The following is a 14,343-nucleotide window of genomic DNA, read 5'->3' as shown; positions in this document are numbered from 1 at the left end:
TGGCATATATAGTATTAAAATAAAGATGATTCCACTAATTGCTACCCATTTGAAATACGAAAAAATTTTATTCCATTTATGGAGAATATTTTTACAATTAAAAGACCACAGAGATAGTCTATGGACATGCTACACTATTTCTTTGGAGGATAAAACTTTTTATTAGATAATTAAAACTAGACAAAGGTTTATTGAATCTGAAACTAGGTATCTAATATAAACTAAGAAAAAAATCCATACATTCATAGCATTACTGATTTTTAAATACTAAAACCATCTCCACCTTTTTTATGGGACTTTTTTTTTTTTGGTATCTTTATTCTCAGTGCAGGTCACTGATTCTGCTTTAATTTGGGGAAACTAAAATTTTATTTCTGTCCTTGTATTTTCCATGTTGTGTGGGTGTGGGTGAGGTTGTGCATATCTCAGAAAGATAGGTGGCGAAAAGTGAACATGTTTTTATGGGGATTGAATAGTTTTTTGATAAAGTAAATATTTTTGTTTAGTCACCTCTTATTCTAAAGGAAAGAATAGTGATCGGACATCTAAATAAAATGCTGTGTATTATTCCACCTCTAAGGGATATATTAAATATGTGAAGATCTATATAATACATATCTTTATTTTTTGCTCCTTTATTCTGTTAAGTTTTAAGTCCATATTCACATAAAGGCCATGTATTTTATTTGTTGTCTCTCTCAGCTAGGAATATTTAAATGTATTTTTGAAATTATTCTGTTCAATCCATTAAAGCAACTTTAAAATTATAATTTTGACTCTTTCTAGGAACTTACACTCTTGGTTCAGGCTGTAGTCTTTGAGAGTGCACGTTCATTTGTGTGTTTTAAGATCCTTCAGAAGCAACAAATCACTTTAACATGAACAAATTTCGTAGGCTCATTTCATTGCTTGTTTTAGCCTTGTAAATCACTTGGCCTTTTAGAATGGGCTAATTCTTCAATGGTATATGGGTCCAGAAAGGTTCTGTGTTCTGTGAAAACCTTGGTGACTCTTCCTAACTGTTATATTCATTTTAAATAACACTAGGTGGTTCAGAAGTATTTTCCCTTGATATTTGGAAGGATGTTACTTCAGGCTGTAATATTTGAAATCAGATTTTTATTATGACAACAATAACAACCAACAGCCAACTATGTATGCATTTTCCTCAAGTCTGATTGATGGAAAATAGGATGTAAGGGGTCAGTATATAGGTTTTCCAACAGAAACTCATAGTTTACACAGCAGCCAACTTTTCTGAACACAGCATTGCATTGCACATTATTCTTAATTGAGCAAAGAAGACAGATTAGAATATTTACTTCAGGAAAAATTGGGAACCTTGTAATTAATAATTGATGAGCTAAACCTTAAGTACTCTTGACATTTAGCCTTGGATTGGTGACAGACAGATTAGTGAGTTAACTGCTGATAGTTCCTATTCTGTGGAGTGACTGCTTCAGTTCCAGGGCTGGTGGCGGTCAATAAAATAGGTATTCTCCGAGGTGGCGTTGAAGCTTTAGTCTTGACAAAGGGCTTTGGAGGAAGCACAGTTGAACCGATTGGCTGTGAATGTTAATCACTCCATAGGACACACTGATAATTTACGGCATTGTTGTAACTCTCTGGTGTTCATAAAATGAACTTAATAACCCACTGTTTCCATGGGATAAGCTCCTTTTTCTGTGCAATTGAATACCCAGACTGCCTGCATAATAGTGTTGCAAAATACTGCGTTAAAAAGAGTGAGCAGCTGTATGATGAAGGAAACAGCTCTGCAACATTAATTATTATCTCCTTTGATTCACAGAGGGTGTTTGTGAGATATGGTTGACCAGTGAAGACACAGGGGCTTATGGCAGAGATATTGGCACCAATCTCCCCACACTGCTGTGGAAACTGGTTGAAGTGATTCCTGAGGGAGCAATGCTGAGGCTTGGCATGACAAATCCGCCCTATATTTTAGAGCATCTGGAGGTAAGGAAAAATACCCCATTAACATGCTGACACAGACTTTTACCAACCCAGACAATGTGGCAGCCTCCGTATCATCACATGAACTTCATTCAAAGCCATTTTCACATATTTTATAGTCCGCATTACCAAGAATGACTCGGGACCCTCAAATCCCCATCTTGTCAGTCTGCACATCTTGCTTTTGCTTCCTCAACCTTAATTAATGTCGCCTGGATTTTTCAACACTTGCCATCTAGTCACAGCTCTTTGTTTCTTTTTTGTAGCCCTTCAGATTTTCAGTGCATAAATTTGCCTCAGTTCCTCATCTTAAACCCTTGTCTAGCTCACATCTGCTAAACATTGCATTAATTTGCAACCACCAGTGAACGTTGCTTTATCTAAACTGCTTTTAGCTGTATCAGTCATGATACTTTGTGTCTTAAGTTTGTGGATGAGTTTCAAATTTCATCCTTTGGTCTGGGGATAGCTAGGGGTGAAATGGAATCAAAGAGACAGACTTGACAGGAACTTGGGACTCTTCCACTTGATTCACCTGTGATCTTTGTGGGAAAAGTAGGTGTTATCATTTGGGCTACCTGCTTTAAGTAATTTTTATACTCGTGTGGGTCAGGATTCTTGCTCTCAAGCAGTTTACAGTCAAGCTAGAAAAAGGACGTGTACATGAGTAACTGTGGTACCTGATGAAAAAAATGCCATAATCGAGACGAGCAAAGAATATGGACCTAGGAGCAGCTGTTTAATGAAAAAGAACATGATGGGATCCATGACCATTATTTAAAATCAATTATTATATTAGACCCATGGTTATGGATATGAAATCTTAACAAGTGCTATTTGAAAGTCATGTACAAACTATAGGAATAAGTCACTTATATTTTTGATTAACTGTGTTCTTTGCATTATCTTTGTGCATAAAAATAACATTCCCCAAAGCTAAAAGCAAGTACAGTTGTCAAAATTTAGTGCATAAATACAAATGAATATCTAGACATTTGAAAGATTGTTTCTGTTGATTTGATTTAAGGACTACACTTGGGGTTGTTGAAAAGTCTCCTTTATAACAACACATTTTAGAAGTTTTGAAAACAGAGTTGGTAATCTCATCATTAATTATAAATTTATAATGAAGACGTTTAGCCCTTTCGATTTTGATATTCACATTTTCCTAGCCAGATCTTTCTAATGAGACTATAGGATTTCTGTATTAACTTTGGTACTTTGGACAGTATGGGGCATTTATTATATGATATTTAAAGGGAATCACAGTTATGCTAACTTCCATTTGAAATTTTTACACAACACTTGAAAAAGCAAATGCTTCTCCGTAAAATCAAATGAGCTAAGAGCTCTAGAGTCTTGCTGTGCTTATAGTTAACCTGAGGCACACTTCATGAAGAGCAGGAGAGATGTTAGCTCCATGCTGGATGGGAAGGGAAATAGGCCTGACCAATACCAGTTGAAAACATGCCAGTTTGTTTGGAATGAAAGACATCTCGTCAGGAATGAAGGAAATCATCATAGCTTGAGTCCGAGTTCAGGTGGGGAGTAAACACAAGGAGGAAGTCATGTATCGGCTTTGTGGTGACTAACCAAATATCTGTTGAAATAAATTCAGCATTTTAGTTGATTGCAAGCTTGCAGCACGCGAGGCTGCAAATCCTAAAAGCTCAACACCTCAAGTAGTGCCAGAGTTGTTTAATCCAGAGTGGATGCTCCAGGAAACCTGAAACTATGGTCAATGTGACTTTTTATTTTACCTGGAAAACAGCAGATATGTGTAGTACCTGGATTGCGCTTAGTGATAACAAGTTCTAATTGTTGCCATTATATTTTTTCAATTCTTGCTTTAAAATATTGGTATGTTGGCCTTTCTTGCTAGATTGTCTTCTTGAGGCAAGGACCTTGTCTTATCCAACTCAGCATCTACCATACTCAGTAGTGGCTCCGTAAGTGAGTGAATAAGGGTAGAGTCTCCTTCATAAAATAAATTGTAGAGCCCATGCTATAATCTTAAACTTTGATGTCCTAACACTCTGGTCAGGAGAGGCAGTGAAAGATGGCAAAGTAAATGAGCTTGCCCCAAAGAAAGCCACCCAGTCCTGTGCTCTTTATAAGCAGGGGTAATCCAGGCCTATTGTACCTCACCAAGGGGTAAAGGGGACCCAAAGGAAACAGAAGAAAATAAAATAAATAAAAAGGGAATGCCACAATAAAAGATGCACACCATTGGGAAGTAAGAGCTGTTAAATGTTCCTTTGTCACTTTGACAAGTACTTCCCCTTCCCACTGCCTTTTGGTGCTTTTTATCCTCCCCTGGTTGGGAGAGCCCAGAGCTTGCAGGGTTCCACAAACACATCCTCAAGCAAACGAAAGGTCATTGAGGAAGGGCTCCCCAGTGACACAAAGAACATTACAGAAGGGAGTCCAAACATGGTGATCCTCAGCCTCGTGCTCAGCAATACATTAGTTGTATTTCTCTATTTTCCTCTCAATAAGCTTAGACCACTCAACAGGAATTACTTCATTTATCTAAAGAGTGCCAAAGAGAGTTCACCAATAAAAAGAAAAAGAGAAAATACGAGAAGAGATGAAAACAAAAAAACAATGGTGAGTGATGACAGGTTTTTTAAACTCCAGGGATAGAAGGAACCCACTTTTAAAAAAGCAGTTTTATTGAGATATATTCACATAATATACAGTTTCACAGAGTCATGCATTTGTCGTCACAATCAATTTTAGAACATTTTCATTACTCCAAAAACAAAATGCCATACCCCTTAGCCGTCACCTCCCAATACCTCTATCCTTCCCCAACCTTATATAACCACTAATCTAATCTCTATAGTTTTAGCTATTTTTATATTTTATATAAATGGAATCATATAATATGTAGTGCTTTGTTTCTTGTTTCTTTCACATGGCATAATGTTTTTTTTAATTAGTATTATTTTTTGTCCAATTAGAGAAGCTGTAGGTTTACAAAAAAAATCTTGAAAAAACTACTTTGTTCCTATATATCTCCCTATTGTTGACACTTTGTATCAGTGTGGTACTTTTGTTACAATTAATAAAAGAATATTAAAATAATACTATTAATGATGTCCATAGTTTACATTAGATGTATTTTTTCCCATCCTATTACTAACACCTTCTATTAGTCTACATTTGTTATAATTCATGAAAGACCATTCTTATACTTGAACTATTAACACAGTCCATTGTCCACAGCAGGGTTCGCTGTGTTATATAGTCCCATGTTTTATCTTCTAACTTTCATTCTAGTAAGTCATGACCCAAAACTTCCCCTTTCAACCATGTTCACATACATAATTCAGCGCTGTTAATTACACTCAGGATAATGTGCTGCCATCAGCACGATCCATTTCCAAACCTTTGCAATCCACCTAAATAGAAATTCTGTACAAAGTAAGCATCAGCTCCCCATTCTCTACCCCAATCTATTCCCTGGTAATCTATATTCTCTGTTCTAACTCTGTGAGTGTGCTTATTATAATTAGTTCACATCAGTGAGATCATACAGTATTTGTCCTTTAGTGTCTGGCTTATTTTACTCAGCATAATGTCCCCAGGGTTCATCTAGGTTGTCGCATGCCTCAGGACCTCATTCCTTCTTACAGCTGAATAATATTCCATCATATGTGTATACCACATTTTGTTTATCAGTTCATCGGTTGATGGAAACTTAAGTTGCTTCCATCTTTTGGCAATTGTGAATAATGCTGCTATGATCATTGGTGTGCAAATATCTGTTTCAGTTCTTCTGAATATGTACTTAGTAGCAGATTGCACGGTCATATGGTAGTTCTATATTTAGCTTCCTGAGGAGAAACCCACTCTTGAATAACTACTTTAATACTATCGATGTGAAAGTATCATGATAATTTACATTGGTAAGACCCAGCCTCCTAGTGTTTATGAGATGCTTCACACTGCAGACTTAATTATAGAGCACTTTGCTGGGCTCTTTTCTTTTCTCTTCCTTCTTTTCACTTCACATTCACCTGACTCTTGAGATTTTTTTTTTAAAACTCTTACCAGCTTTTTAAAACATTGAACACATAAGGGGGAAAATCAGTTATAGGACAATATCAAAGTTTCTAGCATATTTATTTAAAAAATATGGTATGGCAGAGGTGTTGGGCTTCCTCACCTGGATTGTTGCTGATGTTCTCACAAACACTGAGGGCTGGCGATTTGATGTGTAGAGCCCTCTATCACAGGACTTGCCCTTATGAAGCTCGTCACTGCAAAAGAGAAGCTAAACCTGCTTATAATTGTGCCTAAGAGTCTCCCCCTGAGTGCCTCTTTGTTGCTCAGATGTGGCCCTCTCTCTCTGGCTAAGCCAACTCAGCGGGTGAACTCACTGCTCACCCCCACCCCCAACGTGGAATCTGACACCCAGGGGTGTAAATCTCCCTGGCAACGTGGGATATGATTCCTGGGGATGAATCTGGACCTGGCATCGTGGGATTGAGAACATCTTCTTGACCAAAAGAGGGATACGAAATGAAATGAGATAAAGTTTCAGTGGCTGAAAGATTCCAAATGGAGTTGAGAGGTCACTCTGGTGGGCATTCTTATGCACTATATAGATAACACTTTTTAGGTTTTAATGCATTGGAATAGCTAGAAGTAAATACCTGAAACTATGCAACTGCAACCCAGTAGCCTTGACTCTCGAAGACGATTATATAGCAATGTAGCTTACAAGAGGTGACAGTGTGATTATGAAAGCCTTATGGATCATACTCCCTTTCATCCAGTATATGGATGGATGAGTAGAAAAATGGGGACAAGAACTAAATACTAAATGAAAAATAGGGTGTGTGGGGGGTTTGGGTGTTTTTTACTTTTATTTTTTATTCTTATTTTCCCTTTTTCTGGTACAAGGAAAATGTTCAAAAAATAGATTGGGGTGATGAATTCATAACTATATGAGGGTTCTGTGAACAACTGTGTGCTTCAAATGATTGCATGGTATGTGAATATATCTCAATAAAATTGAATTTAAAAAAGTATGTTATGGAGAAATACAGCTCTTGAGAATACACTTTATTACATATCCATGAGAATAAAAGATGTGTATTACACCTACCATAGGCTGCACTTTTAAGTTTTTGTCAGGAGCCTAGCATAATATGTAGCACTTTATATAGTAGATATTGAAAGAATCTGTACTGAATGAAAGGAAGGGAGAGAAGGATTTTTGTCCCTATTAGTCAGGCAAATAGTCAAGTTTCTGTTTGAAATATCTACTAACCTTATTTTAAATTTATCATTGCCTTAAAAAAAGCAATGTGAAGTTGAGATGGGAATTTTATGTTGTATTTATGTTCCCATAATTAAAAAAAGAAAGACTGAACAACTAAAGAGAGAGTGACAATTAAAGGCAATATGTGATCCTGGATGGAATCTAGTAAGGGAGGAGAAAAGGCCCAAAAGGACATTACTGGGACGTATAAAAAAAAATTAGATTATAGACTATAAGCTTTATATCAATGTTAAATTTCTTGAACTTGATAACTATACTTAAGATGGTTATATAAGTGAATATCTTTGTACTTTGGTAATGAGCAAGGTAATATTAAGTGTTTGAGAAGCATGATGTGTACAACCTGTACTCAAGTGTCCAGAAAATAGACTGATAGAAAAATGGATAGTTAGATTGATGGATTGAAAGATTGATGGATAGAATGATGCTGGAAATGTGGCAAAATGTTAAAACTGGTGGATTTGGTATCTGGGAAGTCAGGGGATGTTGGGGCTTGTGTATGGGGTTTGTATTATTTTTATAATTGTCCTATAGCTTGAAGTATTTCAAAATAAAAAGTTTAAAATTAAAAAAAATGTGCCATGTTTACTTCTGTGCAGGTAGATCTGTCCAATAAGTGTTATCATAAAGGATAAATTGTCTTACTTATCTTTACATTTTAGTCCCTCTGATAACATGCACTCAATAAATGTGTATTGGATAACTCTGAGTTTAGTTTATTGCTCTTCCTCAACTACATACTTATATATTGCAGTTCTTCATTCTGTGCTGAGTGTCTAGTTTCGGAAGAGTTTGTAGATAGTTGTCATATATCATATTTCTGTGAAGATGTTCTGGATGGTGGGGGAAATCCAACTAAAGGATGTATTGATTGCTTTATTTGTGCTGATAATACTACAGCAAAAGATACTATCTTTAGGACTACCTAGGGCAAATAAGTTCATTGCTGATTATTGAATTTTTAGATTACCTAGGCTCTTAGACTCTTCTCCTTCCTGCTTCTTGGCTTTCACTGTTTTTATGATCTCCATCAGATAAGTCAGTGATGGATGATCAAGAAAGACAAATAATTAAAATCAGACAATTTGTCTTGTTTTTAGTTTTGTGGATCAGCTGGTAGAGAAAGATTTTAAAGCTGTTCACTTGTAAGAGATACGGGGACTATCTGTGGATTTTATTTATCTAAGATATCATTGTCTTCCCTGTGTTATGAATTATTTAAAGTAACTCTTATCTTCCTTTAAGAGACCAGTATGTCGTAGTCTTATCAGATTTTTAATGCATCACTCACAACCTAGTCCAGAGAGGAAAAGTGAATCTAGATTGCAAATGCTTGTTATTAAGAACTTTTCCTTCAGTCAAATTATGAATAAAGCAGACTAAATACTTTTTAGTTTATATGACCTTGTAAAATATTGCTGAAAAATTTTGACACTAATATTTACATTGATATTACACTACATTTTATTTAGCTTGAATTAAAATTTATCATTTAGTTCAAAGATTTGCATTTAGTATTTATGTTATGTCATCGTAAGATTATTCACAAGTAGTGATTTTTAAATATTCCATCTGTTTTGGGTTTGGAAATCTTTTAATCACTACAACAAATCAGCCTACTGTCCTTGATTTTTGTGTATTTACTTCTAGGTAAATGGCCTTATCTTCTAACCTAATTGTACATTTAGCAAAATAAATTTATCTGGTGGAAGACAGTAGATGTTTGCCAAGGACTTTTGCTATATAGTAATTTATGAACATTAATAGCTTGTTTGGCCTGACAGAATTTTTTTAAATGCCTCATAATTTCAAAATAACAGGAAACTCAATACCTGCTGTGTTTATGATTCATCAAAGCAAGACAGAATTTCCAAACTGAACTCAACTGTTCAAATGGTGCCTTAAAAAACTAGTTTTCCTTAGGGCTTATACTTTCCAGAATAATAGAAAAATATGTAAATAGATTCTGTGCTGTTGTATACAGATGTTTTTGATGAATGGAAGGACATGCTAGATGATTTATTTTGAGCAAGAAAATGGAAAGGAAAAATCCTTTATTTCTGCCATCTGCATACAGCTTTTGGGACATGTCAGTGTGTGGTTTGATCTGACTGTCGGCACCTGTCTTCTTGCCACTTACAAACATCAGCACCCTACTTCCTCCTTAACCAGGAAACTGGAAACAAAAGTTGGTGCCTCTGTGAAAATTTGGGGGAGAAACCTTTCATCAAATCTTAAAAGGGCTTGTATCCTTAAAAAGTGTATCAGGCTTTACTGAGCGCCTAATCGGGAGAGTTGGGAGCAGACCCTCGGTGGTGGGGGGAAGACGTGGATAGAAGGGATGCCCCAGCCTTGCTTGCTGGTTGAGTTGACTACTTCTGATAAAAGGCAAGGTTGAAATGCTGTTCCCCTTAAGCAGGGTTGTAGGTTCCACCCAACTGCAGCTTCCCCGATCTGGGTCTGAGCATCTGCAAAGCTTCAGTCTGACCTCTCTACTAAAAGTCTTGCATCTCTGTGCTTGTGTGTCTGCCCATTTGTTCCAGTGATATTCATTTGTTCCCTTGTCCAGACTTCAGCCCCTATTTCCAGCCCTGCCAGAGAAGCCTGAAACAAACTGTTCTTGTACTCAACAGCCTTTCAGAAACACTTAGCTTATTGCTTCCAACTGCTGAGTCTCAGTTGTGTAATACTAAGTCTCGGTGATTAAGCCTCATGACTTCTACGAAGGAATTCATACAAAGATAGACTCAGTCTCAATAGATTGTTCCTTGTTGTTGACCTCAGTTTGGCTTGCTCAGTTTGACTTGAACAGTTTCATCAAGAATCATCCCAGGTATTTTTTCAGGGAAAAATGAACTCTTTTTTGTATGAACGTTTCTCATGCTGAAAATATTAGGTATTTCTGTCTTGGGGAGCACAATGGGAAATGCCTTATTTAAACATTCTATTTATATGGCCACCAATAAGTTATACAGAGACCTACCGTATTAGCTTTGCACCTGCTATCAATTGCAGTTTCTAAATTACCAGATAGCATGCATGGGAGTCTAGATCCATTATGGAAATATAAATAGTCAAATTATTTTTTGTTATCCTGAAATGGTTTAATCCACTTTGTAGTATTAACTATATGAATTTCTCAACCACTGATTTCATCCCTTTTTTTTTTTCTCTTACCGTTGCCTAAGTTACTGAAGATTGCTCACAAAATGCAATGATATATGGATGTTGATTCCCATAAGAGAATAATTTTCCTGGAAGGAAAAGAAGAATATAGGGATAAAATGTGTCTAAAATGATGAGTGAAAAGACCTTAGCAAATCATTTATCAAGAAACCGATGTCATAGTCTAATATCTAGAGCTCTGTCCTCTGTGTGTATATATTGTAACAAAGCAGATAGAATACTTTAAAACATAGAGAGAGATCCTTTCATTCCAGAATATTTAAGAAGACTGAAAAGTTTTCATTTTCTCTTGTGGCATACAAATAATCCCATTTCATCTGTTAGAGATCTGGTGTACTTTTCAGTTTCTAAAGGAGGGCATTAGATATGTATATGGTTTAATTTGCATCTTAAAAGGCATTCATCTCACCAGTCCCCTGAATCCTTAATTTCACAGGAATAACCGAAAAGGCTTCCATGTCACCTATCAAAATTAGTATAGTTCAAACTCTACATCACATCATCTGTGGACTTGATCTTCCTTGTTAATTTAGGAAATCCATTATACTCAAATCATTGAGAAAAGCTGTGTTCGACTTGCCTTCATAAGCTCTGAGAATAGTTAACATATAAGGCAATCAACATAGGCTTCCTTTACACTTTCTTTGATTCTAAAAGCATTTCTATATTGATTTCTTTGCTCTGATAGACTTAGAAAGGCTAACATAGGCACTTGCTAATTCAGCACTTAGTAAAATGAGATTATTATATTTTATATCAGGTGTAATGGAATTTTTAGAGGTCATTCATGATGTAGAATAGAAAGGTTGGTAATGAAGTTAACGGTTCATAGAAGAATTGAGGGACAGTCTGCAGATTTTTCAGAAAGTAAAGTTCATTTCAGGTATTCCTTTAGTCTGATTTTAAATTCTAATTTGCTAAATTGTTTGTAGTCATTAGGTCCAGTATGCATCTGTTCTTTTTCCCACATCTTCCTTTGCCTGGCATACAAAAAATCCATGTGAAAATATTATGCTCCCAAAATTCCTTATTGTTGTTTAACAGTAAATAATGATTGTGCCCTAAATTGGTAACATAAGACTTTAAAAATTGTTACTAAGAATTCCTTTAGTTGCATGCATTGTAGCATAACTACCAAATGGATTATCATAGGCATGAAGGATATGTATGTAATAAATCATTTTTAGCATCATGATGTTGCATGTGGGCCAGTGAATTTCAAACTAATTGTTTAGAGTGAAGTTGAAAGTTCTCCAGTTGTGCATTGGTTTTGGGGGAAAAATTTATTTTGTTGCTTTTTATAAAATGTATGGGGTATTTTAAAAAGTCAGTGTGGAAAGTATGCTATATACAAAGCATTGTTTCATTAGAGAAAATGTGGCTAAGTTTATCTATACTATTTCAATAAAGAGGTAATCCTCATAGTTAAATGTTAAAATAGATTTTTACAAGCATGCTTTTTGTCAACTTTTATTATACGATGCCATATGGAGTATCTGCCTGTGTTTTGATCACTTGAAGTTTCAGACATTAATCTTTTAATTAATGTGCTATTATATTTTCAGTCTTTTTCTCACCTCAAAAGAGCTTTATTAATTTTTTTGTCTCTTCCTCCATTACTGCTTTCTTTTGTTAATGAGATATTTTCTAGAGTACCATTTTAATGCCCTTATCATTTCTTTTACTATATATATCTATTTAATGTTATTTTATTGAAATATTCACATACCATAAAATCATTCAAAGTATACAACAGTTGTTCACAGTTTCATCATATAGTTGAGCATTTAACACCACAATTTTTGAACATTTTCATCACTCCAAAAAATAAAAATGAAAACAAGAAAAGTAAAAGAGAACACTCAAAGCATCCCATATCCCTCCTCTCCCCCTCATTTACTTTTTTTTAATTGAAATATATTCACATACCATACAGTCATCCAAAGTGTAAAACAGTTGTTTACACTATCATCATATAGTTGTGCATTCATCACAATTTTTGAACAGTTTCATTATTCCAAAAACTAAAAGTAAGAATAGAAATAAAAGTAAAAAGAACACTCAAAACATCGCATATCTCCCTCCTCCCTATTACTCATTTACTTTTTGTCCCCATTTTTTCTACTCATTTGTCCGCACACTGGGTAAAGGGAGTGTGAGCCATAAGGTTATCACAATCACACAGTCACACCATATAAGCTATATAGTTATACGATTGCCTTCAGGAATCAAGGATACAGGATTGCAATTCAACAATTTCAGATATTTCCTTCTAACTATTCTAATAAACTAAAAACTAAAACGGGATATCCATATAATGCATAGGAGTTATCTCCAGAATGACCTCTCGACTCCATTTGAAATCTCTCAGCCAGTGAAACTATTTTGTTTCAATTCTCCTCTCCCCTTCTGGTCAAGCAGATTTTCTCAATCACAGGATGCAGGGTCCAGGCTCATTCCTGGGAGTCAAGTTCCATATTGTCAGGGAGATTTATTCCACTGGGAGTCATGTCCCACATAGGGGGGAAATAGGTATTTTAAAAATTTTTTCTTAATGATTGCTCAGGGGATTACACTTTACATCTTAATTTGTAACAATCTACTTCAGGTTCATACCAAGTTAATTACAATAGTATACAAATGATTTGCTCCTATATATAGCTCCATTCCCTCCCCACTCCTTTGGGATATTATTATCATATAAACTACATCTTTGTACAGTGTATGCCCATAAACACAGATTTATAGTTATTGCCTATGCAGTTGTCTTTTTAAATTAGATAAGATAAAGAGTTAGAATCAGAAGTATACTTGTACTCTCCTTTGTATTTACCTATGTAGTTACCTTTTTTGGTACTCTTGATTTCTTCATGTGTTTTGGAGTTTCTGTCTAGTGTTCTTTCTTTTCAGCCTGAAAGACTCTTTTTAGTATTTCTTGTATGTCAGGTCTCCTGGCAGAAAGTTCTCTCAGTTTTTGTTTATTTGAGAATGTCTTAATTTCTCCATTTTTTTTTTTTATTAGAGAAGTGTGGGTTTACAGAACAATCATGTACAAACTACAGGATTCCCATGTATCACCTTACTATTAACACCTTGCATTGATATAGTACATTTGTTACAATTGATGAAAACATAATTTTATAATTGTACAATTAAATATAGTCCATGGTTTAATTTAGGGTTCACTGTGTACCAAATTTTCATGGATTTAAAAATATGTGTATATATTTAATTACCATATATGTAATTTCCCCTTTTAACTTATTTCATTGCTGTTAATTACATTCACAATTTTGTGCTGCAATTACCAAAACATTTCCACCATTCCAGATAGAAACTCTGTACATTTTAAGCCTTAACTCGCTATTCCCTATTCCCACGTAACCTATATTCTAGATTCTGACTCTGTGTGTTTGAGACATACAATATCTGTCCGTTTGTGTCTGACTTATTTCACTCAACATGATGTCTGCCAGATTCATCCATGTTTTCACATATATCAGGACTTTATTCCTTTTTATGGTTGAGTAATATTCCATTATATGTATATACCACATTTTGTTTATCTATTCATCAGTTGATGGACACATGAGTTGCTTCCATCTTTTGGCAATTGTGAATAATGCTGCTATGAACATTAGTGTGGAAATATCCATTTGAGTCCCTTCTTTCAATTCTTTTGGCTATATACCTAGTAGTGGGATTGCAGGATTGTAGGGGAACAATATACTTAGTTTCCTGAGGATCTGCCAAACTGTCTTCCACAGCACTGCACCATTTTACATTCCCACCAGCCATGAATGAGTGTTCCTATTTCTCCACATCCTCTCCAACACTTGTAATTTTGTTTTTTTTCAATATAAGCCATTCCAGTGGGTAAGAAATGG

At 35.2% G+C, this 14,343-nt stretch overlaps 1 protein-coding gene across 1 annotated transcript in view; it reads left to right on the top strand.

The window, feature by feature from the left end:
- The window catches only part of CDKAL1 (CDK5 regulatory subunit associated protein 1 like 1), a 732,119-nt gene that overhangs the window by 461,806 nt on the left and 255,970 nt on the right, over positions 1 to 14,343 (top strand). Inside the window, 1 exon segment of the mRNA XM_037843927.1 lies at positions 1,811 to 1,977. Coding sequence (XP_037699855.1) covers positions 1,811 to 1,977 — 167 coding nt within the window.

The sequence above is a fragment of the Choloepus didactylus genome, chromosome 7, assembly GCF_015220235.1.
Source record: "Choloepus didactylus isolate mChoDid1 chromosome 7, mChoDid1.pri, whole genome shotgun sequence".
Taxonomy (NCBI): domain Eukaryota; kingdom Metazoa; phylum Chordata; class Mammalia; order Pilosa; family Megalonychidae; genus Choloepus; species Choloepus didactylus.
Note: the sequence above shows the minus strand (reverse complement) of the source record. Positions and strands in the feature narration are given on the sequence as shown.